Source organism: Chiloscyllium punctatum, chromosome 11 (genome assembly GCF_047496795.1).
Source record: "Chiloscyllium punctatum isolate Juve2018m chromosome 11, sChiPun1.3, whole genome shotgun sequence".
Taxonomy (NCBI): Eukaryota; Metazoa; Chordata; class Chondrichthyes; order Orectolobiformes; family Hemiscylliidae; genus Chiloscyllium; species Chiloscyllium punctatum.
This window is the reverse complement of record NC_092749.1, coordinates 46,663,352-46,688,448: the sequence shown is the minus strand read 5'-3', so window position 1 is coordinate 46,688,448 and position 25,097 is coordinate 46,663,352. Positions and strand designations below refer to the sequence as shown.

General features: G+C 41.2%; 1 protein-coding gene across 2 annotated transcripts in view; it reads right to left on the bottom strand.

Annotated features, from left to right (window-relative positions):
- The window catches only part of LOC140482964 (calcium/manganese antiporter SLC30A10-like), a 29,762-nt gene extending 5,955 nt beyond the window's left edge, over window positions 1-23,807 (bottom strand). Inside the window, exons 1-3 of one of the 2 annotated variants that reach the window (XM_072580758.1) lie at window positions 22,550-23,804; window positions 22,151-22,225; window positions 5,552-5,791 (exon numbers count right to left, since the gene is read on the bottom strand). In XM_072580758.1, the coding sequence (XP_072436859.1) occupies window positions 5,552-5,791; window positions 22,151-22,225; window positions 22,550-22,991 (757 nt within the window). In that variant the 5' untranslated portion in view covers window positions 22,992-23,804. Of the gene's footprint in view, window positions 1-5,551; window positions 5,792-22,150; window positions 22,226-22,549 lie in introns of both variants that reach the window. The other variant, XM_072580759.1, reaches the window with a different exon arrangement.
- Between the last annotated feature and the right edge of the window lie 1,290 nt (window positions 23,808-25,097).

Sequence of the window (25,097 nt, the reverse complement as noted above, 5' to 3'; positions counted from 1 at the left end):
CACATACAGCAATAGTTCATCACTGTTCAAGGAAGTGATCTTGGTCAACTTAGTGGGTGAACTGCCTGTTCCTCTCTGAATTGTGCAACAAGATCAAGAAAATCAAACAAATAATTGGATACTATGTGATCCAACACAGCTTGTTTGGCACATCTGGTAGGCCAAGAAGCTGAATATTAATGAGGCAAGTTAGCTATTAACAAGGTGTTTAACAAGCAAAAATCCCCCCTTAACTGGCAACCCCCACTACCTACTGAGAAACTTGCCTTGCTGCTTATCTAACATATAAAAGACAGAGTCAGATGTGCCCGATGTCAAGATGGTTCCAACCTGAATTCTCACACAACTCCACCACAAATCGGACTATAACTCACATCGCTATAGAGACCAAAACTGGACAAAGCACTCCAGATGTCGTCTCACCAAGAACCCGCACAGTTGCATTGAATCTTCCCTATTCTTAGATTCCATTTCTATTGCAATAAGCAACAATATTTTAATTGCCTTGCTAATCACTCGCTGCACCTACTTACTAATTCTGCATAACTCTTGCACCAGAACACTCAGATCCCTCAGTGTCAATGAGTTCTGCAATCTCTCTCCACCTGAATAGTGCACTGCTTTTCTATTCTTCCTGCCAAAGTGAACATGTTCACACTTTCCCATATTATACTCCTTCTGCTAAACTTTTGGCCATTCATTTAAGCTATTTATATCCCTTGGCAGACTCACTACCTCCTCTCAAAATGTTTACTTTTAAACTGGCCTTGATGTTATTGGAAAATTTAGCAATCATACACTATTGTAAATAATTGAGGCTACAACTCCAATCCCTTGGTATTGTATCAGTAACAGCTTGCCAACCTGAGAAAGATCCATTTATCACAAGAACGTAGTTTCAATCTGCCATTGTTTTTCCAAAATGCAGAAAGTAACAGTAATCCAAAGCTCAACACATGCAGGAGGCAACAATTAACTAATCTGCCTGTTTAACAAATTTAAAAATCACTCAACACCAGCTTATAGTCCAACAGCTTTATTTAGAAGCACTAGCTTTCAAGGCACTGCCTCTTCACCAGGTGGTTAATGATGATGATGAACCACCTGATGAAGAGGCAGTGTTCCAAAAGCTAGTGCTTCCAAATAAACCTGTTGGACTATAACCTGGTGTTGTGTGATTTTTAACTTCATTCTCATCAGTGCAACATCGGCATCTCCACATCATGTTTAACTGATCCAAACTGGCAGTGCCAATGTCAAATCAGTATTATCGATCAATCTGCAGACTCCATATACATCCACTATCACTGCAGATGTCTGAGGGGTCAGGTAGTACACCTCATTGGCACTACTTCTCTGTCATTTCAGCAATGTGGCAGATGTTTCTGCATGAGTCTCTTAATGCCCTTTGAGTTGCTATACCTCCTTCTCTTCCTCATTCAGTACATCAAGCACTGGGAATTACAGCCATGTTTAGAAAGGAAGCTGATGCTACCCAGTGTCCTTCTGTTATGATTCTAAACAGGTCCACACTTAACTTGCATGAGCCTTCATTGCTACAAATACAGTTCGGCATGAATTAATAAGGTTCCTGGTTCAACTGTCTACTTTTCCAACTACTGTACAAGTTGTTCTTCTATAACGCAACCCTGTATTGCACAAAAATCACACTTTAGAAACAGGGCTTACAGTGTTAGCAATGTAATCACGTTACAGACAACATGCATTTTTAAAGTTCACCCTTTCTAAGCAGTGTCCCCAATTCATCAATTGCATTACAGCCAGTCCATGTTAACGAAACATGCATTATGGCAGAACGACCTCTATTTTGCAAGCTTTTCTGCTCCCCATTTTTGAGGAGTGAGATTATTCAAATCAATGATCATCGGGTTCATCTTTCTCCCAGCATTCTTTACACATATCTATATTGACAGCATCAGAGAAACAGCAGCCTCCTAGATTTTACTAATACTCTATGGTAGCAACATGCAATTAACTCAGTCAGAGTGAAACACATCAGTAACAATAGCAGGAGCAATTTCAAGTAAGAAGAAATTACTGTTAAAAGATTCCACATATTCTTCTCAAGAACACATCACTATTTGTGCATTTCTATTGTTTTGAGGGCACAGGCTGCTGTGACAAAATTACAGGCAAATTTTTACCTGGATCAAATGAGCTTGTTATGACATATAAATTGGCACAGAAGGTAGGAGTCAATTTAAGTCATGAAGCACACGATGCAAAAGAACATATTTCCTTGAGCAAAGATTTTAGTGTTTATTGTAGGACAATAAAGTGAAGCTGGAACTGGTGTGTCAGCTGCAACATTCCCACTATCACCAGGGTTGAGGACATGTTGAATATGTAACCTGCTGACTTGGATATTGATTGATGTACTTATTGTCATGCGTGTTCATTGCAAATACAGTTAAAAGTGTTATATAATGTTGCTGTTCTCTGGCACCATCTTCAAACACAGAAGTAAGCCAAACATAGAGTATAAAGGTAGAAAAATAAGGAAATTAAGTTAAAAGTTGAACATTACAGTCCTTAAGTGCTTAGCCATGGGCCTGGATAGGGGCTCATCAACCCCGATGGTGAGACCATCACCAGCACGAAGCAGTCAGCCAGCCATGAGCCCCTTTGCCACGCCACCACCGCAGAACCGTGTCACCTTTCTTCGGCGCCATCTTGTACTGCTGATGCTGCCACCGAGTCTATACCGAGCTGATCTTGGAAATGCAGCCACCGCTAAAGCTGTCAGGTCCCACACGGGAGCTCGGTCCAAACTCACTTCTTCCCACCATAGTGGGGAATACAGTCGTCCTCTGTTGGCACCACCACAAGCACAAACACGATTCCCACCATCGGTACCGGTAACAAACCCCTGCCTCCAACCTCAATGCCATCTGAGCTTTCCACAAAAAGGTAAGTAAGGGGAAAGTTTAAAAAAAATGTAGAGAAAGTAGAAAATAAAATGGAAAACCAGACGGAGCGGACAAGCACCAGGGCCCAAAGGACTGCACTGCGATTCCACTGCCATCTTGACCAAAAAATGGCAAATAGCTGAACTGCCTGAAATCTAATTACCATTATATTTCATCAAATAAAATTAATCCAAGAAAATCCACCACTGAATTAACTCTAGTTCTAAAGGAGCTAGCTATGGATTAAGCGCAATATTCTTTCACTTCTATAATGTCACAATCTAATTACCGAGGCTGCTGAGAGGAACACCTCATATTTCCCCAATATAATACTCTAAATCATTTCATTTGGGAAAGGTCAATCCTGTCTCTACTGGAAACGGTAGCGGGAAAAGTACAAAAGTGGTCCTTCCTTGGCACAACAATTTTACTCAGTCAGATATTGCAGTAGAATGATTGATGGCAATGACTCAAAAAGAGACAACATTATAACAGAGAGCTTCAGAATAACTCACTTCCAAAGAAGAATCATTTGACTCAAAACATTAACTATTTCTTACTCCACAGATGCTGCCAGACTTGCTGAGGTTTCCTGGGATTCTGCTTGGGTTGGAATAATTGTGAATCTAAAGTTGAATAATCGTCAATCTAACGTTAAACAATTGTGAATCTAATTTGAATAATTATTAATCTAATGTTGAACACTTGTCAATCTAATACTGAACAATTGTCAATCTAATGTTCAGGTGGACACATAAAGTAGTTGATCTCAGAGTACTTGATATGGGAGCCAAGAGAAACATTCTCTCCTCCAAAGGCAAAGGCTATTTCCCTTGAAATCTGCTGACAATGATGACAATTCCTAGCTTATATCTATGCAAAACGGCAAGGCAAAACAGCAGTGATATGAATCTGGTATCACTAGCTGAAGGGGCAAAGCGCAAAAGATCCAATGCAAGGCAAGAATGCTGTGAACATCCAGGCAGGCTCAGAGTGAGCGAGTGTTATGATAGCAAGTGAACAGGCCACAGATGCAGCCTGGTCCAGTCCCTGAACTGGGTGTGTCCCTGAGCACAGTGTGCGCTTGCTACAATATTAATTGCAAGTGCAGCCCAAGAGCAGCATTGAAGTGCAGAAGTGTCCTGTAAGTGAATCAGAGATGTGCCATGAGGGTTCTCAGAGGCTGGCACACGAGTCTCTGTATAATATACATGCATATGGAATCATAATTTAAATTGTTATCTTACTCTCAAGTCGCTCCTTGGACTCACTCCTTGATATCGCTGCAATCTTCTGTAGCTGCACAACCCTGGGTTCATTTAATTCTGGCCTCTATCCATAATTTTAATCACTCCACATTCAGTTGCTGTTGCCTACAACTCCACTGCTAGCCACACCCACACTCCAAGCTCTGGAATGCTAATATTATACTTACCTTATCTCCTTTAAGGTACTACCTAAAATCTACTTTATTGACCAAGCTGACTCAATCACCTGATCTAATATCTCCTTATGTGGCTCGGTCTCATACTTGGTTTTAACATGTTCCTGGAGAATGCCTGTGGGGTATTTCCTCACCTTAAAGGCACTACACAAATGTAAGTTGCTGTTGCTGCTGTAGCTGACATGCAAGCAAGGCCTCCACTTAATGTCTCATCCAAAAAAACAGCACTTTTTAGACTGAAGCATTCCTTGAGTCTGGCACTAAAGTGCCACACACATTTACATGTTTAACTCCTGGAATGTGTGTTAAGCAACAGGCTTTTGAAATTTCAACAATGAATTCATGTGGACACTAGAAAATTGGAAAGAAAGGAAAACTCGTAATTCTCAGATATTTCTTACAGCAAACTAATGGTGAATTCCCCTGTTTATTCTCTTTCCAATAGACTGCTGCTAAATGCACTCTTGACAGAATTTTTAATCCCCATTGGAATTATGTATCAACCTCCCTGTGGCTTTTCAGGCCCATGCTTTTCCAACTCTTCTCAAGCAGTGTGATAATTAAAAGATTATTGAACTCTTGAACAAAGGTGAAATCTTGTTTTTGTACGAAAATGAACAAATGACCACTTTTCTTTGCAATGAATCCAAACAAATTCACGTTATCGGTGCATTAAGCATTTGGACTTAAATTGAGACAACATAACTAATTAATTATGTTGTTACGTATGCCACAAAACATGAGAAATAATGTAGTCCATTAAAGCAACTGCTGAACTGGAAGATGTAAAATTATAAATAGAGTTAAGGATGTATCCTTGCAATTTTGAAACAAAGTTACTGTCGAATTTGAGGTGATTATTGATAATGTAGATATTTAATTCAGAAAATAAGACTGTATTAAACATATTACTTTATGTTCCTGTCACTTCGTCATCTCTGGTGAGACAGGAATCAAACAGTCAACTGAATGTTACTCAGAATATTTCTTCAATTTTTTTTCAGCTAGTTTAACGTCAGGCAACTTGAAGCTGACTAAATACGGCATGAAGTATTAAACCTGGGGCACAAAAAGAGTAATTTTGCCTTATGCTTGGGATATGCTTTGCTGATCTTAACAAAACCTCCAAGCCATAACATACGTTAATTAAGCTTACACAGTAAATAGATTCACTTACCAAATTCATGCAGTTTGATCCCTCTGGGTAACATCTGGAGCAGGATAACTGCTGTTTCTTTTATGAGTGGGAAAGCCGATAATAGAACTATTATAACCATAATGATTGTCATACTTGGATCTACATAGCATTTCCAGTTACAGAATTCATCTTCATTAAGTGGAAGTATATAGAATATAGTAGCAGCGACGACGACCACCACAGATCCTAATGCATCGCCCATGATATGTAGAAAAACACCTAGGACAGAGGTATTTATGAGAGATTTAATTATTATAATATACAAGAAAATCAGTGTATAACATTAGCCATTGATCGATGATCGTCTAAACTGATTCCAACCTTTTATATGTAATGTAATTGTGATCTGGCATGGATTCACTCTAGTGCTGCACTGAAAATGTAACAGGTTAGGAAAGACTTGCTGAACTCAGTGAATCATGTTCCTCCAGTACACTGCATCAGACGATCTACCATCCAATCCTGTGTTTAACTCAGACAGAAAATGGAATTTTAATGTGGGTGAGCATATAACTTTGGGTTCAGGTACAGGTTCAGGGGGAAGCAGATATTTCATTCAAAGCAAGAGCCTATCTTAGATGCCTGCTTCAAACCTTTGTCTTTCACAGTTTACTGCAGTTCTGGGCAGTGTGCAAACAGGTTCCTTCAGGGAGATGGGATGTTAATTTCATTACGTTAACTTCTCAGTTGCAACAATATTTATGTAGATGTTGGACTTTAACTCAGGTATGTGGGCTTTTTTAGAACTTGCTAGAGAAAGCAGCGCAAGAAGAGAGCAGTAATTGAAGGGGCTGAAGCCGTGATAAGAAAATATGCCAATACATACTTAACACTCGGGGTTCTTCTACTGCTTGCATGGAAGAGGTTTGTACACAGTATTTGTGCTGAGACAGCATTTTGCAGGTGCCATTTACACTTGGAGGTCTAATCTGCATTTTGGAACTCCAATCGAGAATATTCAAAAGCTTTCTGCTGAAGCCGCATTGTATAGAATGCAAATGAAGACCAAGATGAGCACCAGCAGAAGCATCATGAGCAGCAGGAGCTGCAGCAAAAACAACTGCTGCTCCCCGACCTGCAGCCCCACAAGTCAGAGTGGACTAGTAGACAAGTGCAGCTCTCTGGAGAGCAGACCATTTCCAGAGAGACTGAGAGGTGAGCATAAGCTTCCTTTTCATGGTGAAATAATGCTATAATCTTTGAGGAGGCTGAGGGTACCCTGTCAGGTGATGGTAAACAATGGAGCCTGTGTTGTCCAGTGGATCAGGTGGCCACCCACTGGCTGTCAAAATCAACACATCCCTCAACCTTTGTTTACCTTTAGATCCTTCCAGGGCTCAAATGGAGAGAGATATAGCATCTCACAGTCAGCAGAGTACAATTGCTCAAGGCAGCTAGCTTCAGGCTTGTTGGCCAGTTATGACACTATTGCTGTTTGAGATCTGAATGGCTCCCCACAAATGCGAGATATTAGCATATACACAATTAGCGATGGGAGCACCCATATATTGTCTAGGAGTGTTCATCAAACACAAGGGTTTCCATTCCATCAGTTGCATCCTGGTGTGCAACCACAAAAGAATCTTAATGCAGATGGGTGTTGGACTTCCGGGCAGCTGTTGTGATAATCCTGACCTGCAGCAATGTCCCTACCAGCGGAGTAACTGCCGGCTAATTAGAGACAAGGGATACCCATTTCAAATGTAGTTGATGACACTTCATAGAAACAATAGTTAAGTTCCATGGCCAAATGGCTATCATTGAATGCCTTCCTGCATTGTATCCATAACAGTGGCATCATTTCCTGCTGCCTTTAACCCCATCTACTTGGTATTTGCAGTCAGCTTTACCTCATCACTTGGGAATAATATTTCCCTCCAGGTTCTCGCAGCTCCCAATGGCACATCCAGAGAGGTATCACTGAATCAAGGCTATTGTTGTCATCAGATTTGGACTGGATTCTGATCTCCCATTTCCTTCCAATTAATTCCCAATTCCTTCAACTCGTATGTTTGATATTGGCACAGTGGTTAGCCCTGTTGCCTCACAGCGCCAGAGACCTGGGTTCAATTCCTGCCTCAGGCGACTGACTGTGTGGAGTTTGCACATTCTCCCCGTGTCTGCGTGGGTTTCCTCCGGGTGCTCCGGTTTCCTCCCACAGTCCAAAGATGTGCAGGTCTGGTGAATTGGCCATGCTAAATTGCCCGTAGTGTTAGGTTAGGGGTATGGGTGGGTTGCGCTTCAGCAGGTCGGTGTGGACTTGTTGGGCCGAAGGGCCTGTTTCTATGCTGTAATCTAATCTAATCTACAGGTGATACCACATCATGCAGGCAATTACCTTGCTTGTTGAATCTAACTGATCGGGAAATGAGGAAATTATTTGGGAATGCACTGGCTGGGTTAAAATCATCGATAGATGCACTGCAAAGACTTGAGTCTCCTATGAGCTATTCAATGATTTACTCCATCCCTGCAAATTTCCTCTTGCAATCCAGCATGCCCTGAATTTCTAATCTATCCAATATTACATTTGCTGGATTATTCATCTTTTGAGTAAAGTTCCTTAAAAGTAAATTTTAAAAGTTATCTTTCATTGATTTATATTCATATTCTCTGATCCTATTGCCCTGAAAAATATCACAGACCTATTTTACAATGATATTAAATATTTTATATACCTCACTGAGAACTTTTCTTCAACCACTTTTCCCTGACAATACAGCTTAAGAAGTTCAACAGTCTCTTGCTCTTTTATACCTGGCATCATCATTGTTTTTCTGTTTCCAACTTGTAGAACTCTTTTAAAATTAGTATCACTAATGCAATAAAACATCATGAAATGGAAATATTGCAATGGGAGACATTATTATTCTATTAAAAGAAATAATTTGTATTTATTTAATTCCTTCATAAGTTGAAGAAATCAAAAACTGTTTTATAGCCCACTAAGTAATTTTGATGTGTAGTTATTGCTAATAATTTGTACACCGGAAATCTTAGTTACATCCCCTTGGGAAAACTAAATAACCAAAGCTACAAAGGACCCACAAAATTATGAAATAACTGACAAGACCTGCTTTCACTTTTTGCAACTTTTGCACAAATCAGAACAAAGCAAGTTAAACATGAATTAAAGAAAAAACATGCTTCAAATAAAAAGACTTTGAATAATGGATAAAATAAAGTTAAGTCTTACACAGCCATAAAGATCTGTCTCACTCTCCCACACAGAATTGGCTTTTTTAAAATTAATTTCATTCATGAAATGTGGACATCGATCGCTATGCCAGCATTCATCGTTCATCCCTATTTGTCCACAAGGCTAGTTAAGAGCCAACTACATCGCTGCGGGTCTGGAGTCACGTGTAGGCCAGACTAGGTAAGGGCAGAAGTTTCCTTCCCGAAAGGACATTAGTGAACTAGACAGGTCTTTCCCTGACAATCATCATGGTCATCACTAGACACTTAATTCCAGATTGTTTGTTTTTCTTGAATTAAAATCCCACTATCTGACATGGCACAATTCAAACCCAGGTCCTCAGAACATTAGATTAGATTAGATTAGATTAGATTAGATTACTTACAGTGTGGAAACAGGCCCTTCGGCCCAACAAGTCCACACCGCCCCGCCGAAGCGTAACCCACCCATACCCCTACAGCTACATCTACCCCTTACCTCACACTACGGGCAATTTAGCATGGCCAATTCACCTGACCTGCACATCTTTTGGAGTGTGGGAGGAAACCGGAGCACCCGGAGGAAACCCACGCAGACACGGGGAGAACGTGCAAACTCCACACAGTCAGTCGCCTGAGGCGGGAATTGAACCCGGGTCTCTGGCGCTGTGAGGCAGCAGTGCTAACCACTGTGCCACCGTGCCGCCCACCTGGGTCTCTGAATTAATAATCTAGTGATAAATACCATAAAGCCATTGCTTCCCATATTTGCTATTCTTGAATCACGCAGGGTATGCTAGGACTCCTATCCAACAACAGATTTTACCTTTGCAGTTCATAATTGTCTGATACAAAGCACATTTCTATTAATTTTTCTCTCTCTCGGGTCACAAGAGCTTTGATGATATTACTTTCCAAAATTTATTTTCAACCAATAAACCGATAACATAATAGTTTACAGTTTGGCCACTTCTGGTAAAACACATAGATCCAACTTTTGTAAACAACTGTCCAGGTTCTTGGGACAGTTGTTTAAAAAGGTTTGATCTATGTGTTTAACCAGCTCAGAGAGTGTCCCCAGTAACTCCCATCTCCCTGTCTACCATTCAGAAAAACTAACTGCTTCCTGAGAAACATTCACTTATTCTCTTTACAATAATTCAATATGCTCCTCTTTTGGTCTCTGTCTGCTTTCTCTTTGTTTCTGTATTGGTGTACCAGTCACCTTCTACTTTACAGCAGTAGCTTCTTTGTCTGGCTTCTGTGTTTGGCCACATGGCCTTTGCATCTTCACTTCCTTCTTGTTGGTACTGTTGCCAGGTCAAGTATTGCTAGGGGACATGGACCAGCATTTCTTATGATCCAAGAAAACTACAAATCATCCCTTTATGCTTCATGCTAACTCTTGAGTCTTTTTCACATATTCTTAAAAGCAATTAGCAATTCCTTTGATAACTTAAAGAAATTAAAATGTTCCTTACTCTACTGCTTCTAGAACGCAGTTCCACAAAGCACTATGAGAATAATTAGTAAGCAATTTGTTTTAGTCATGTTGGTTAAGGGATAAATAGTGGCCAAGAAGCACAGACAATACTCCTGTTATTATTATGTAGTACTGAAGGACTCTTAGACTTACCTGTGTAAGACAAATGAAAACCTATGAATTATGAACTATTGCTAACAGTTCAGCACTCCCAAGTATCCTGGGAATCTCACCACTCCAAAGTAATACACAGCTACCCAAAACAAATGCACTAAAAACAGATTTGTACGTAATTGATCTCCACACTCTGGTTTTCAGACACCAGCAATTCCAAAATCAAATAATCTGAGTGGAGGTGGGTGAATACTTAAAGGACCAGCTGTCTCAGCAAATGTCATAGGCCCAAACCTACCCCAAGAGTCAAAGAGCGAAGGTTCTCTGTCGAGGCAAAAGTTAGGGAATATATCCATACTAGTCTCATAAAAACTTTCAAAAATTTTCACCTGAGCAGACTGAGGGAAAAATTGCCCTCATTTTGCCATATTATCAGCAAATAATTTCTGTTTCATTTTTACCATTGACATCAAAATGCTTTTCTTCTAACTTGCTTTTCTCATGACTGTCATGGAAAAAGGCACTTGAGGATATTGAAAGCACTTTTATCTGATCTGCAATAATAAATTGATAATGCACCAAGGAAGTCAAATGAACATTCCCCATAGAGGTTCACAGCTCACTTTAAAAGTGACAGATTAAAGTGTCGCTGGGTTGTTTAACAGTTCAGACTGCCCCAAGTCAAACATATTAGAATACCATGTTACTTGAATCTTAAAGTATCGGAACATTTTTGAAGGGAATTTTTAAAAGTCTTCATTTTCTCCTTTACTTAGCACAATAATGTGAGATATATTGGAAAAAGTCATGCAACAAATGCATAATAATGATCATCATGATAAACAGACAATGTTGTTCTGGCCTTTCCTGTTCTCTGAAATTTAAAACATTCTTCTCATTGACACTAATTTTTTAAAAATCCATTGTTAAAAATCGAGTGAGTAGTTGATGCCTACAAAGAAGAAAGAACAAGGTTATAATCCTTGGTCTGTACTGAATTAGCTGATTTCATTTGTTATGTTGGTATGGAGGCTATAATTAATCATGCTCTCCTGAGAAACTAGCCAGGATTCTAACTCCTGATTGTTACCTATTGATACCTGAGTGAGAACAAGGATATCTGGTCCAGTTAAAATCAAGTTTAGTTGTGATGTCCCTCTGTTAAACTAACCAAATAACAGTCAATGTTTGAATGTGAATACAAGTCTCTTGCATGAGGTTTTCAACACCCAACAGCACTTCCAGAAATATTTTTCAGTGAGATGCTAATGACTTCAGGTAAGGTTGGAGGGTAGAAATTTGCAATCAACAGGTTTAATGCTTACAAAAACAGAAACGTCAGGCAAAATCCAGGTGAAAGTAAAGTTATATGCCAATATTTGTGTAAGAAATGGAAATACAGTTGTTCCTTGGTAAGGGGGTCAGTTCCAATTTGACAGACAGACTTCTGTACAACATCTAACTCAACAGCTCTTTGATTCTTACAGAGTACAAAGAAAAAAAAATACGCTTGATCATTATTTACATTCAATAGCTCAAAATGGAACATATAAACTATGAAAAGTTTTTAAAATTATTTTCTTTATATACTGTAGGGAATCTAAACTAATATAAATCACAAGCGAATTGCTAGGGCACACTTTCTGTTTCTAGTTTCCCTTCATCTACTGCATATGATATTTCTTCAAAAAACTCCAATAAATTCATTAAACATGATATCCCTTTGGAAACTATGTTGACTCCGCCTGATTACCTTAATTTTTTTCTAAGTACCCTGATATAACATCTTTCATAATAATATCCAGCATCTTCTTATGAAGATGCTCAGCTAATTGGCCTATATTTTTCTGTTTCCTATCGCCCTCCATTTTTATTAAAAAGAGTTATAGTTGCTATTTTCTAATCTAAAGGAGCTTTTCCCAAATATAGGGAATTTTAGAAAATTATACTAAGGTACTATCTATCTCATTAACCCTAAGGGGAAGTTCATCAGGACCCATGACTTGTCAGCCTGTAGCTCTAACAATTACTGAGTAAATTCACACAATCTAGTGATTGTGATTTTCTTGAAGTGCTCCCTTCCATTTGCTGATTTACCACAATTACTGGGATAAGTCTGATGCAAATATCTGTTCAATTCATTCACCATCTATGGAGTCTCATTGATTACAAAATGAATAAAATGTATTCGGTAAAACTATCAATAGGATTCTGGGTAATCCAAAATGGAGAACGGGAAAAATTTCTGGCTGTAAGAGCTGCTCCTTTTTTTGAGGTTTTTTAGGTATTGGAGGTGATTTCCTCGAATTTCCAGGAGCAGCAATTACTGTTTTATATGCTGTTGCAATGTTTTGGAACTTTGGGAAAAAAAAGTCAAAACAACAGCAGTTTAAAAGGGAGAAGAGCAGACAAAGGAAGCACATGGTGAGGACAGTGCAGGAGAGAGAGAGGAGAGAGAGAGAGGAGAGAGAGGAGAGAGAGGAGAGAGGAGAGAGGAGAGAGAGGAGAGAGAGGAGAGAGGAGAGAGGAGAGAGGAGAGAGGAGAGAAGAGAGGAGAGAAGAGAGAGAGAGGGGGAGAGGGAGAGGGAGAGGAGAGAGAGAGAGAAATGCACAACTAATCTTGGAGGAACTGTTGGGCGAAGTTCACAGCACAGAATCAGATAAATTAATTGTTGTTTTAAGTCTGTCCAAGAGAAAGGCTGCAGTAGTGAGCACAGTGGATCTTTCTTGATTATATGTTTTTTTGGAGATAAGTCTCTTGATTAAACTTAAAATATAAGCCATAGCTATTAATTTAACCTGGGACAGTGTTTGTAGAGACGGTGTTATTTTCGCGGTCTGTAGATTGTGAAGGAGCAAAAATGGCCTTTGCAGTGATATGTACTTCTTGTCAGATGTGGGAGTTTAAAGAGAGTTTAAGGGTTACTGCGGATTATATCTGCCATAAATGCTGTTGGATGCAGATCTTATCAGATCAAGTGGATCAGTTGGAGAGACAGATAGAAACGATGAGGAATTTGCAACAGCAACAGTATGTGATTGATAGCAGTTATAGGAAGGGGGGAAAGTCTCAGATACAGTCACTTAGATGGGTTAACTCCAGGAAGGGTGAGAGATGTCGGTAATTAGGACAGGAGTATTTTGTGGATATACCCATTTCAAACAGGTATGCTGTTTTGGAAAACGTAGGGGGTGATGGATTCTCAGGGGAACAGCCAGGTTTCTTGTATTGAGACTGGTTCTAATGCAACAAGGGGTATGTCGGCTTCCAAGAGATCAATTGTGTTAGGGGATTCTGTAGTCAGAGGTATAGACAGACGTTTCTGTGGCCAGTAGAAAAAAAGCAGAATGGTGTGTTGTTTCCCTGGTGCCAGGATCAAGGATATCTCAGAGAAGGTGCAGAATGTTCTCACGGGGGAGAGGGGCCAGCAGGAGATCATTGTCCACATTGGAACCAACGACATAGGAAGGGAAAAGGTTGAGACTCTGAAAGAAGCTTACAGAGAGTTAGGCAGAAATTTAAAAAGGAGGTCCTCAAGGGTAGTAATATCTGGATTACTCCCAGTGCTACGAGCTAGTGAGGGCAGGAATAGGAGGATAGAGCAGATGAATGCATGGCTGAGGAGCTGGTGTATGGGAGAAGGATTCACATTTTTGGATCATTGGAATCTCTTTTGGGGTAGAAGTGACCTGTACAAGAAGGACGGATTGCACCTAAATTGGAAGGGGACTAATAAACTGGCAGGGAAATTTGCTAGAACTGGTTGGGAGGATTTAAACTAGTAAGGTGGGAGGGTGAGACCCAGGGAGATAGTGAGGAAAGAGATCGATCTGAGACGGGTACAGCTGAGAACAGAAGTGAATCAAACAGTCAGGGCAGGCAGGGACAAGGTAGGACTAATAAATTAAACTGCATTTATTTCAATGCAAGGGGCCTAAAAGGGAAGGCATGTGAACTCAGTGCATGGTTAGGAACATGGGACTGGGATATCATAGCAATAATGGAAACATGGCTCAGGGATGGGCAGGACTGGCAGCTAATGTTCTGGGATACAAATGCTACAGGAGGGATAGAAAGGGAGGCAAGAGAGGAGGGGGAGTGGCATTTTTGATAAGGGATAGCATTACAGCTGTGCTGAGGGAGGATATTCCTGGAAATACATCCAGGGAAGTAATTTGGGTGGAACGGAGAAATAAGAAAAGGATGTTCATCGAATTGGGATTGTATTATAGGCCCCCCAATAGTCAGAGGGAAATTGAGAAACAAACTTGTAAGGAGAACTCAGCTATCTGTAAGAATAATAGGGTAGTTATAGCATGGGATTTTAACTTTCCAAATATAGACTGGGACTGCCATCGTGTTAAAGGTTTAGATGGAGAGGAATTTCTTAAGTGTGTACAAGACAATTCTCTGATTCAGTATGTGGATGTACCTTGCAAAACTTGACCTACTCTTGGGAAATAAGGCAGGGCAGGTGACTGAGGTGTCAGTTGGGGAGCACTTTGGGGCCAGCGACCATAATTCTATTCGTTTTAAAATAATGATGGAAAAAGATAGACCAGATCTAAAAGTTGAAGTTCTAAATTGGAGAAAGGCCAATTTTGATGATATTAGGCAAAAACTTTCGAAAGCTGATTGGAAACAGATATTCACAGGTAAAGGGATGGCTGGAAAATGGGAAGCCTTCAGAAATGAGATAACAAGAATCCAGAGAAAGTATATTACTGTCAGGGTGTAACGGAAAGCTGGTAGGTATAGGGAATGGTGGATGACTAAAGAAATTGAGGGGTTGGTTAAGAAAAGGAAGGAAGAATATGTCAGGTATAGACAGGCTAGATCAAGTGAATCCTTAGAAGAGTATAAAGAAAGTAGGAGTATACTTAAGAGGGAAATCAGGAGGGCAAAACGGGGATATGAGATAACTTTGGCAAATAGAATTAAGGCGAATCCAAAGGGTTTTTACAAATATATTAAGGACAAAAGGTAACTAGGGAGAGAATGGGGCCCCTCAAAGATCAGCAAGGCGGCCTTTGTGTGGAGACACAGAAAATGGGGGAGATACTAAATGAATATTTTGCATCAGTATTTACTGTGGAAAAGGATATGGAAGATTTAGACTGTAGGGAAATAGATGGTGACATCTTGCAAAATGTCCAGATTACAGAGGAGGAAGTCCTCAGGACCTGATCAAGTGTACCCGAGAAATCTGTGGGAAGCTAGAGAAGTGATTGCTGGGCCTCTTGCTGAGATATTTGTATCATCGATAGTCACAGGTGAGGTGCCGGAAGACTGGAGGTTGGCAAAAGTGGTGCGACTGTTTAAGAAGGGTGATAAAGACAAGCCAGGGAAATATAGACCGGTGAGCCTGACCTCAGTGGTGGGCAAGTTGTTGGAGGGAATCCTGAGGGACAGAATGTACATGTATTTGGAAAGGCAAGGACTGACTCAGGATAGTCAACATGGCATTGTGCGTGGGAAATCATGTCTCACAAACTTGATTGAGGTTTTTAAAGAAGTAACAAAGAAGATTGATGAGGGCAGAGCAGTAGATGTGATCTATATGGACTTCAGTAAGGCGTTCGACAAGGTTCCCCATGGGAGACTGATTAGCAAGCTTAGATCTCATGGGGGAATACAGGGAGAACTAGCCATTTGGATACAGAATTTGCTCAAAGGTAGAAAACAGAGGGTGGTGGTGGAGGGTTGTTTATCAGACTGGAGGCCTGTGACCAGTGGAGTGCCACAAGGATCAGTGCTGGGCCCTCTACTTTTTGTCATTTACATAAATGATTTGGATGCGAGCATAAGAGGTACAGTTAGTAAGTTTGCAGATGACACCAAAAGTGGAGGTGTAGTGGACAGTGAAGGAGGTTACCTCAGATTACAACAGGATCTGGACCAGATGGGCCAATGGGCTGAGAAGTGGCAGATGGAGTTTAATTCAGATAAATGCGAGGTGCTACATTTTGGGAAAGCAAATCTTAGCAGGACTTATACACTTAATGGTAAGGCCCTAGGGAGTGTTGCTGAACAAGAGACCTTGGAGTGCAGGTTCATAGCCCCTTGAAAGTGGAGTCGTAAGTAGATAGGATAGTGAAGAAGGCGTTTGGTACGCTTTCGTTTGTTGGTCAGAGTGTTGAGTACAGGAGTTGGGAGGTCATGTTGCGGCTGTACAGGACATTGGTTAGGCCACTGTTGGAATATTGCGTGCAATTCTGGTCTCCTTCCTATTGGAAAGATGTTGTGAAACTTGAAAGGGTTCAGAAAAGATTTACAAGGATGTTGCCAGGGTTGGAGGATTTGAGGTATTGGGAGAGGCTGAACAGGCTGGGGCTGTTTTATTTGGAGCGTCGGAGGCTGAGGGGTGACCTTATAGAGGTTTACAAAATTATGAGGGGATAAATAGACAAAGTATTTTCCCTGGGGTCGGGGAGTCCAGAACTAGAGGGCATAGGTTTAGGGTGAAATGGGATAGATATAAAAGAGACTTAAGGGGCAACTTTTTCACGCAGATGGTGATACATGTATGGAATGAGCTGCCAGAGGATGTGGTGGAGGCTGGTACAATTGCAACATTTAAGAGGCATTTGGATGGGTATATGAATAGGAAGGGTTTGGAGGGATATGGGCCGTGTGCTGGCAGGTGGGACTAGATTGGTTTGGGATATCTGGTCGGCATGGACGGGTTGGACCGAAGGGTCTGTTTCTATGCTGTACATCTCTGTGACTCTATGACTCTATAGTTGGCTGCACAATAAAATTATAAAACTGAATCACAGAATCATTAGAATATAAAACACACCAATGGCCTGTCATACCTGAGCCCACTCCACATTGGAGCAATTTTACTTGGTGCCACTCCCCTGCCTTCTCACCATAGCTCTGAACATTCTTTCTTTTCAGATAATAATCCAATTCTCTCTTGAATGCCTCAACTGAATTTGCCTTCACCACACTCTCATTTACTTTGCCTGGATACAGCCCAAAATGGAGATCACAGTTTTCTAGAACGTACTTTGATTTCTCTTCAATTTTCTACCAATCGGCAAGGTACAGGATTTTGTGGAAGTCCTTCCATTCACTTTGGCTCAGTGACATTCCAACATTCCTTTAAAACTTCACAACTCTGGATCCCACAGTTCAAACCTGGGCATACTTGTGACTCCTTCGCAGTGGCTTAAACCATAGCTTCCAATAGCCATTGCTATGGGTTCAAACTGAAACAAAGTTGATTATCTCCAGAACTCCAACTACAACAAAGTTAACTGCCTTTCATAAATGATTATTTCAATTTCTTCCCCAATAAAATAAATCTTCCAGTTAATTTTGTCTTAAACTGAATTGCCGCTACCAATCACAGGCTACATCATAATGGTAGATCTGCATTTACTCTACTTTAGGTGTAGGTCTGGCTTTATCTCCCAACTTCCAATGCACTTCAAACTACTAAGTCCCATAGCTGGCTCAGCCTTTTAATTTCTTTCCAAACATCAACCAGTCCTCAGTTCTGGTGACTGGACCCGAAACATTAGTTCTGATTTCTCTCCAGAGATACTGCTAGATCTACTGAGTTTTTCCAGCAATTTCTGGTTTTGTTTCTGATCAACTAGTGTTGTCCTGCTGGCTGTGCACTACATTAACTTGCAAAGGTAAACTCAAATACAATTCTGTTGCACAACAGCCATCTTTATGGCAATGTGACATACATGGCCTGTTCCCAGGTAGAAATGTCCTTTAGGGAAGGCAACTGCCATCCGTCCCTGGTCTGGTCTACATGTGACTCCAGCCTCACAACAATGCGGTTGACTCTTAATTGCCCCCTGGTTAAATTATGGATGGGCAATAAATGCTGCCTGGCTGGCAGTGCCCCCAAACTGTGAATGAATAAAGAAAAAAATGCAAATAAACTATTTTTCAGTTCCAAAGCTTTCCTTAATTCCAAAAAGCCACATAAGTAATTTGTATCCTTTATTGGAATAACTGCAGACATTATTTATCCAGTCTTTAGCTAAGTATTCCCACTTCCATTGTATAACTCTCACCTTTAAACTTTGAATTTATCCAATAAGCCTGTGGATTGTAAATGCCTTAGGTTGACATAGTTTTCTGGCCTCTAAACATTTACCAGAGTTTTCCTCACTGAACTTGTTAACATTTAATTCTCAAACTAAACAGCCATAAGACCGTTAAAAAAAGAGCAAGAATAGGCCACTGAGTCTAATTTAGCAAATTTACTGTAATTCTTTGACAACAGTATGACAACAGGGAACCAGTGGATGTAGTGTATCTGGATTTCCAGAAGGCTTTCAACACGGTGCCACGGTGGCACAGCAGAGTTAGCACTACTGCCTCACAGCACCAGAGATCTGGGTTCAATTCCCGCCTCAGGTGACTGACTGTATGGAGTTTGCACGTTCTCCCCATGTCTGCGTGGGTTTCCTCCTGCAGGTCAGGTGAATTGGCCATGCTAAATTGCCTGTTTCCACACTGTAAGTAATCTAAAAAGGCTGCTGTATAACATAAAGGTGCTAGGCATTTTGGGTAATGTATTAGCATGGATAAAGGATTGGTCAATTAACAGAAAGCAAGGTGTGGGGATAAATGGATGTTTTTCTGGTTGGATAGCAGTGTGCCTCAGGGATCAGTATTGGGACAATTGTTTACAATTTACATAGATGATTTAGAGTTGGGGACCAAGTGTAATGTGGAGAGTGTGGTGCTGGAAAAGCACAGCAGGTCAGACAGCATCCAAGAAGCAGAAGGATCGACATTTCAGGCATAAGCCCTTCATGAGGAAGCCTGAAGGGCTTATGCTTGAAACGTCGATTCTCCTACTCTGCGGATGCTGCCTGACCAGCTGTGCTTTTCCAGCACCACACTCCTGACTCTGATCTCCAGCATCTGCAGTCCTCACTTTGATCAAATGTAGTATGCCAAAGTTTACAGATGACATTAAAATGAGTGGTACAGCAAAGTGTGCAAAGGACATTCAAAATCTGCAGAGGAATATAGATAGGTTAAGTGAGTGGGCAAGGGTCTGGCAGATGGAGTGCAATGTTGGTAAATGTGAGGTCATCTATTATGATAGGAATAACAACAAAATGGACTATTATTTAAACGGTGAAAATTTGCAACATGCTGCTATGCAGAGGGATCTGGTGTCCTTGGGCATGAATCACAGAAAAATGGTTGCGGGGCAGCAGGTAATTAAGAAGGCAAATGGAATATTGTCCTTCATTACTACAGGGATGGAGTTTAAAAATAGGGAGGTTATGTTGCTGCTGTGTAGGGTGCTGGTGAGGCCATACCTGGAGTGCTGAGTACAGTTTTGGTTTCCTTACTTGAGAAAGGATGTACTGGTACTGCAGAGGTGCCTAGTAGGTTCAATAGGTTGATTCCAGAATGGAGAAGATTGGCATATGAGGGGAAACTGAGTACATTGGGGCTAAATTCATTGGAATTTAAAAGAATGATGGGGGATCTTATAGAAACATAGAAATTATGAAGGAAATAGATAGGATAGAAGTAGGGATATTGTTTCCACCGGTGAGTGAAACTAGAACTAGGGGCATAACCTCAAATTAAGAGGGAGCAGATTTAGGACTGAGTTGGAGGAGGCACTTCTTCACCCAAAGGAATCTGTGGAATTCCCTGCCCAGCGAGGCAGTTGAGGCTACCTCACTGAATGTTTTTAAGGCAAAGGTAGGATAGATTTTTGAGCAGTGAAGTAATTTAAGGTTATGGTGAGCAGGCGGGTAAGTGGAGTTGAATCCACAGAAAGATCAGCAATGATCTGACTGAAATGGCGGAGCAGGCACAATGGCCTACTCCTGCTCCTATTTCTTATATTCTTATGTCCTGCAAGCCTGCCTTAGCATTCAATAAGATCATGTTGATTTGACTTCAGCCTTAAGTCCGCTGTTCTGTCTACTCCTCGTAATAAAAGCTAAATTATGCAGACACTGGAGGTATGAGATAAAAACACAGAATGCTGGAGAAACTCAGCAGGTTTATCAGCATCTTTAGAAAATGAAACACATTTAACATTTAACATTGACTCTTTTTCCAATAACTCTGAAGAAGAATTTTGGACTCAAAACTTTAACATTGTTCTTCTCTCCACAGGTGCTGAGTTTTCCAGCATTCTCTGTTTCTAACCCTCAACTCTCTTTCAATCAAAATCTGTCTGATTCAGCCATGACTATATTCAACAGCCTTGCCTTCTGTGCTCACCAAGAAAGTGAATTCCAAACACTTACAATCTTCTGAGAAAAGAAATTTCTCATCTCCATCTCAAATGAGAGACCTCTTTTTTTGAAACTCCTCCAGTTCTGGATCCCCCCCATGAGAGGAAATATCCTCTCAGCATCTATTCTGTCAAGCCCCCTCAGAATCTTTTATGTTTCAAAAGATCAGCTTTCATTCGTCTGAGAGGATTGCATCAGCGTTATCAGATACAGCACTGGAGAAAACATATGAACATTAGGCATATGTTGTAACATGTCATGGCAGAATTTTGTGGGAAAACTAATTTCAGATTTTCCATGCTGGTGATAGTAGTAATTTGTTAGATAATTAAGCTTTAGGCTCTCAGAATTTGCAACAATTAAACTTTGTGGCCAACTAAAACTGCAGCTAAGCAGCAGAGCTCTATTGCTCCTACTGTAATGAAACAATGTATTCACTCAATTACTGGGAGCAATGCCACAGAGATTCATGAGCATCTTTTTAAATGCTGTGTAAAATGTGGGGTCAGTTAGCTGGACTGTTGGCTTATAATGGAGAGTGATGCCAACAGGGTGGGTTCATTTCTTATACCAGCTGAGGTCACCACGAAGGGCTCTCCTTCTCAACCTCCCCCCTCACCTGAAGTGTGGTGATCCTCAGGTCAAACCACCATCAGTCATCGCTCTGCATTGAGGGTGCAGCCATATGGTTTGGCAAGACTATGACAACCTTACACAAAATGGTGCTGAATGAGAGGATTTTGTTTTTAATACTGGACATTTAAAACGACTAGAGAAGATGAAGGATATTGATAAGGTAAATGACAGGGGTCTTTTCCCTGGGGTGGGGGAGTTCAAAACCAGGAGGCTTTTTTTAGGGTGAAAGGAGAAGAATTTTAGAAGGACACAATGGGCAACCTTTTTATACAGAGAGTGGCCCGTGTGTGGAATGAACGAGCAGAAAAAGTGGTGGATGCGGTAACAGTTACAATGTTTAAAAGACAGTTGGATCAGTTCATGAATAGAAAAGGTTTGGCAGGATATGGAGAAAGTCATTCCTGAAGAAGGGCTTATGCCCGAAACGTCGATTCTCCTGCTCCTGGATACTGCCTGGCCTGCTGTGTTTTTTCAGCATCACATTTTTCAACTTGGCAGGATATGGGCCAAGTGCAGGCAAGTGGGACTAGTTTAGTTTGGGAACATGGTCTGTGTGGACTCCACGCTGTATGACTCTATGACTTAATGTTTGCAACGCTAAGGCAATTTATAACTCAGTAAGAATCTCAGTTCTGAAGAAGGGTGACTGGATCTGAAACGTTAACTCTGCTTTCTCTCCACAGATGCTGCCAGGCCTGCTGATTTTGTTTTTTTTTTGTTTTATTTGATCTGTGCAGGGTACAGTGTCTGAATATCTATATTAAATCAGGGATCCGAAAAGAGGGTGGGGGTCATGTGAAAAAAAAATCATGTAATTGCTGCTAAGTTCCTAATCCTCCGAAGCTGCGTTTTCATTTCGTTGGAGTTAAACAATCGAGTCAACCTCAGGGCGACTCTAACATTCCTGCCTATTGTGTTACCTCGAATATTTAAAGCTGATGCAGTTGCTGGTGCTTTGTTTTCTCTTTGTTCTCCGGCGTCGGTTGCCAAGTAACCTGAAAAAAAAACACAAGAAAAATTCGATCATCGGGCACCTTCTTAGGAAACTAGGTGAAAGTTGGCCAAAGCTCTCAAGACACCTAATACACCGCACTGAATATTGCACAATAAAAGCACCCAAAATAAAATGCTGCAAAATGACAGACAAGAAAATGTGATAAACGTTTGCGCGTTGAGTGGTCCACGTTGTTCCCAATCGCCTGTAATTTGGACTGGAAGCTTGTTTCAATGAGTATAACCGGCCAACCTGGTCAATGGGGAGGCACTTGGCCCCAGGAGACCTTCATGTTTTAGTTTCTGAACTAGAAACCGTCGGGCACCTGTGGGGCTGTCGGACACTTGTTTGTGGAAGCAACAGTCCTGGAAGAGGATGAGCCCGATGATGTTCACCGCCAGCCCGAGGGCGCCCACCATCAGCACCAGCCCCACGTCGTCGATCCTCTGGGGCCGGATGAGGCGGATGACGGCCTCGACCAGGATGGTGAAGGTGAGGGCGGTCAGGAAGACGGCGTTGGCCAGCGCGCCCACCACCTCGGCCCGGGCGAAGCCGTACGTGTTGCGGGGGTGCCTCGTGATCTCGCCGAGGGTGGCCGCCAGCAGGCCGATCACCAGCGAGATCAGGTCGGACAGCATGTTGAAGGAGTCGGACACCAGCGCCAGGGAGTTGCCCATGTGCCCGACCACCAACTCGACCACGAAGAAGCCGGCAGTGACCACCAACATGAAGAGCAGGCGGCAGTTCCTGCACCGGGATCTACCCATTGCCGGGGACTGCAAGGTGGGCTGCTATAGCACAGATGTGGCGTCTCTCCAAAACAAACATCACTCACGTACGGCAAGTCAAGTGTTACCAGTTATTGATTTTGTCTGTAGGAGGGTTTTTTTTTCTTGCTTTCAACCTGCACCCTACCCCCTCATCCCAATGGATCAACCAATGTCTCAGTTCCTTAAAACGGTGCAGAGCAGGTGCAAATCTTATTTCAAGCGCCACTCCTCGACACCGGATTTCAAACAGATCCTTTGGGTTTATTTTTGTTTTAATATTCGACGGTTATAGCTGTATTTTATCCCTAAACTTTCAATTGCTGTAAGAAATCTCAATCTAGACTCATAACGTTAGCTTGCTTTCTCTCCGTGGATACTGCCTGACCCGGTGTGATATCCAGCATTTTTTTTTCATTTTCAATAGATTCCAGCATCTGCAGTAACTTCACCCAATCTTTATATCCCGTGCTGTTGCAGATGTTGTCAATGCAATAACGTCGTTCTTTTACTTTGCAAAACAGTCGGTATAATGTGCTCACTGCTAGAGCTAACGTTGATGTATAAATTAAATAATACAACGAGGCGTTAATCCAATGGTGAAAAGTACGCGCAGTAAACGCCGCAGTGGTTCAGCAGGTCCGGTAGCATCCTTGGAAAAAGAAACGGAATTCATGCAAGCGGGGTTATTTTTCCACAGTTGGAGGCGGATCCAGAGGCCAGGCGACCAACAAGACAGAGAAAACCATCAAGCCCAGTGGTGACTTGTTCCTATCTCTGAGAGAGCGCTTTCACAGGAGCAGGCTGCTGTTAATGTAAGCAAACCGCTTGGTGAAGGCAGGAATGGGACAAGAAGCCTCATTTGTCCAGCGCTTTTGAACTAGCAGAGACGGGTTCAAGTCTCACCTACGCCAGAGGTGTGTAGTAACTCCTCTGAGCAGATTGATTAAAAAATATATAACGCTTTTCATCAGACATCTTTGAGGGAGAGAGAAGTCGTCCAAGACTAGTACTTTAAACCTAAACACAATGAGAGCAATTATGTGGGTAAGAAGCCTAGCTCAGTGAACTGGCAATTAGGTTAGGAATAAATCAACAGATATATGGTGGCACACATTTAAGGGAAGATTTCATAATACAAGGAATAAACACATTCCAACAAGGAAAAAAATTCCAAGAGATCTACGGTTAAGTAAAAATCTTTAAACTATAGTGTCAAACATAAAAAGAACTTGCACGAAGGGAGATAAGTTAAATCAAATACCTGTATTAATATAATACATAATCTATCTTCATTATAGAGGACACAAGTAACATCCCCAAAAATAGCAATAAATCAAGAAATGGAAATGGAGATAGAATCTCAAGACAACATTGGAAGTGATAATCTGGAACTGTGGACTGAATTTCATCCTTCAGTCTTCAGAGAAGTGACAACCATGGTTGATGCAAGGTATTAAATTTCCAAACTTTTCTTGATTTGGGGAAATGGTATCATTAAATTAAAAGAAAAACAAAAGTAATTCACTTATTTTAAAAGGGAGAAACAGAAAGTAGGAAACCAGAAGCCAGTGGTGCTTAACATCTAACACGGGGAAGATGTTAGAATCTATTATAATGGACAATAATTTTAATTATAGACAATATTTTAAAAACATTCAGGTAATCAGGCAGAGTCAACATCAAATTGTGAAAGGCATAAAATGTTGAACTAATTTATTGGAGTTCTTTGAATAAGTAACATGCACAGTGGATAAATTAATTTGCTGTACTATGGTTATTGATATGGGCGTGGATGAAGAGGTGATAATGGAATGTTGTACTTGAACTGTCAATTTTGGAGTTACTTGAAACCCTTTTGTCCAGTTTGCCCTTTACAATGGCTAGCTGGCAGCACACAAACTCAGAGAATTCTTCTTGTTCTGTTTTCTTCTGAACCAGCTCGCCAGCTAGCAGACTTCCACCAGAGAAAGAATTCCTTTTTACCTGCAGTACAGGGATGACTAGTGGGTGGTTCTTTAACTGTGACCTTCACAGCACACTAGTGTTTGAACCCAGAGTACGGGAAGTTCCCAGGTTATGAACGAGTTATATTTTTTCCGCTGT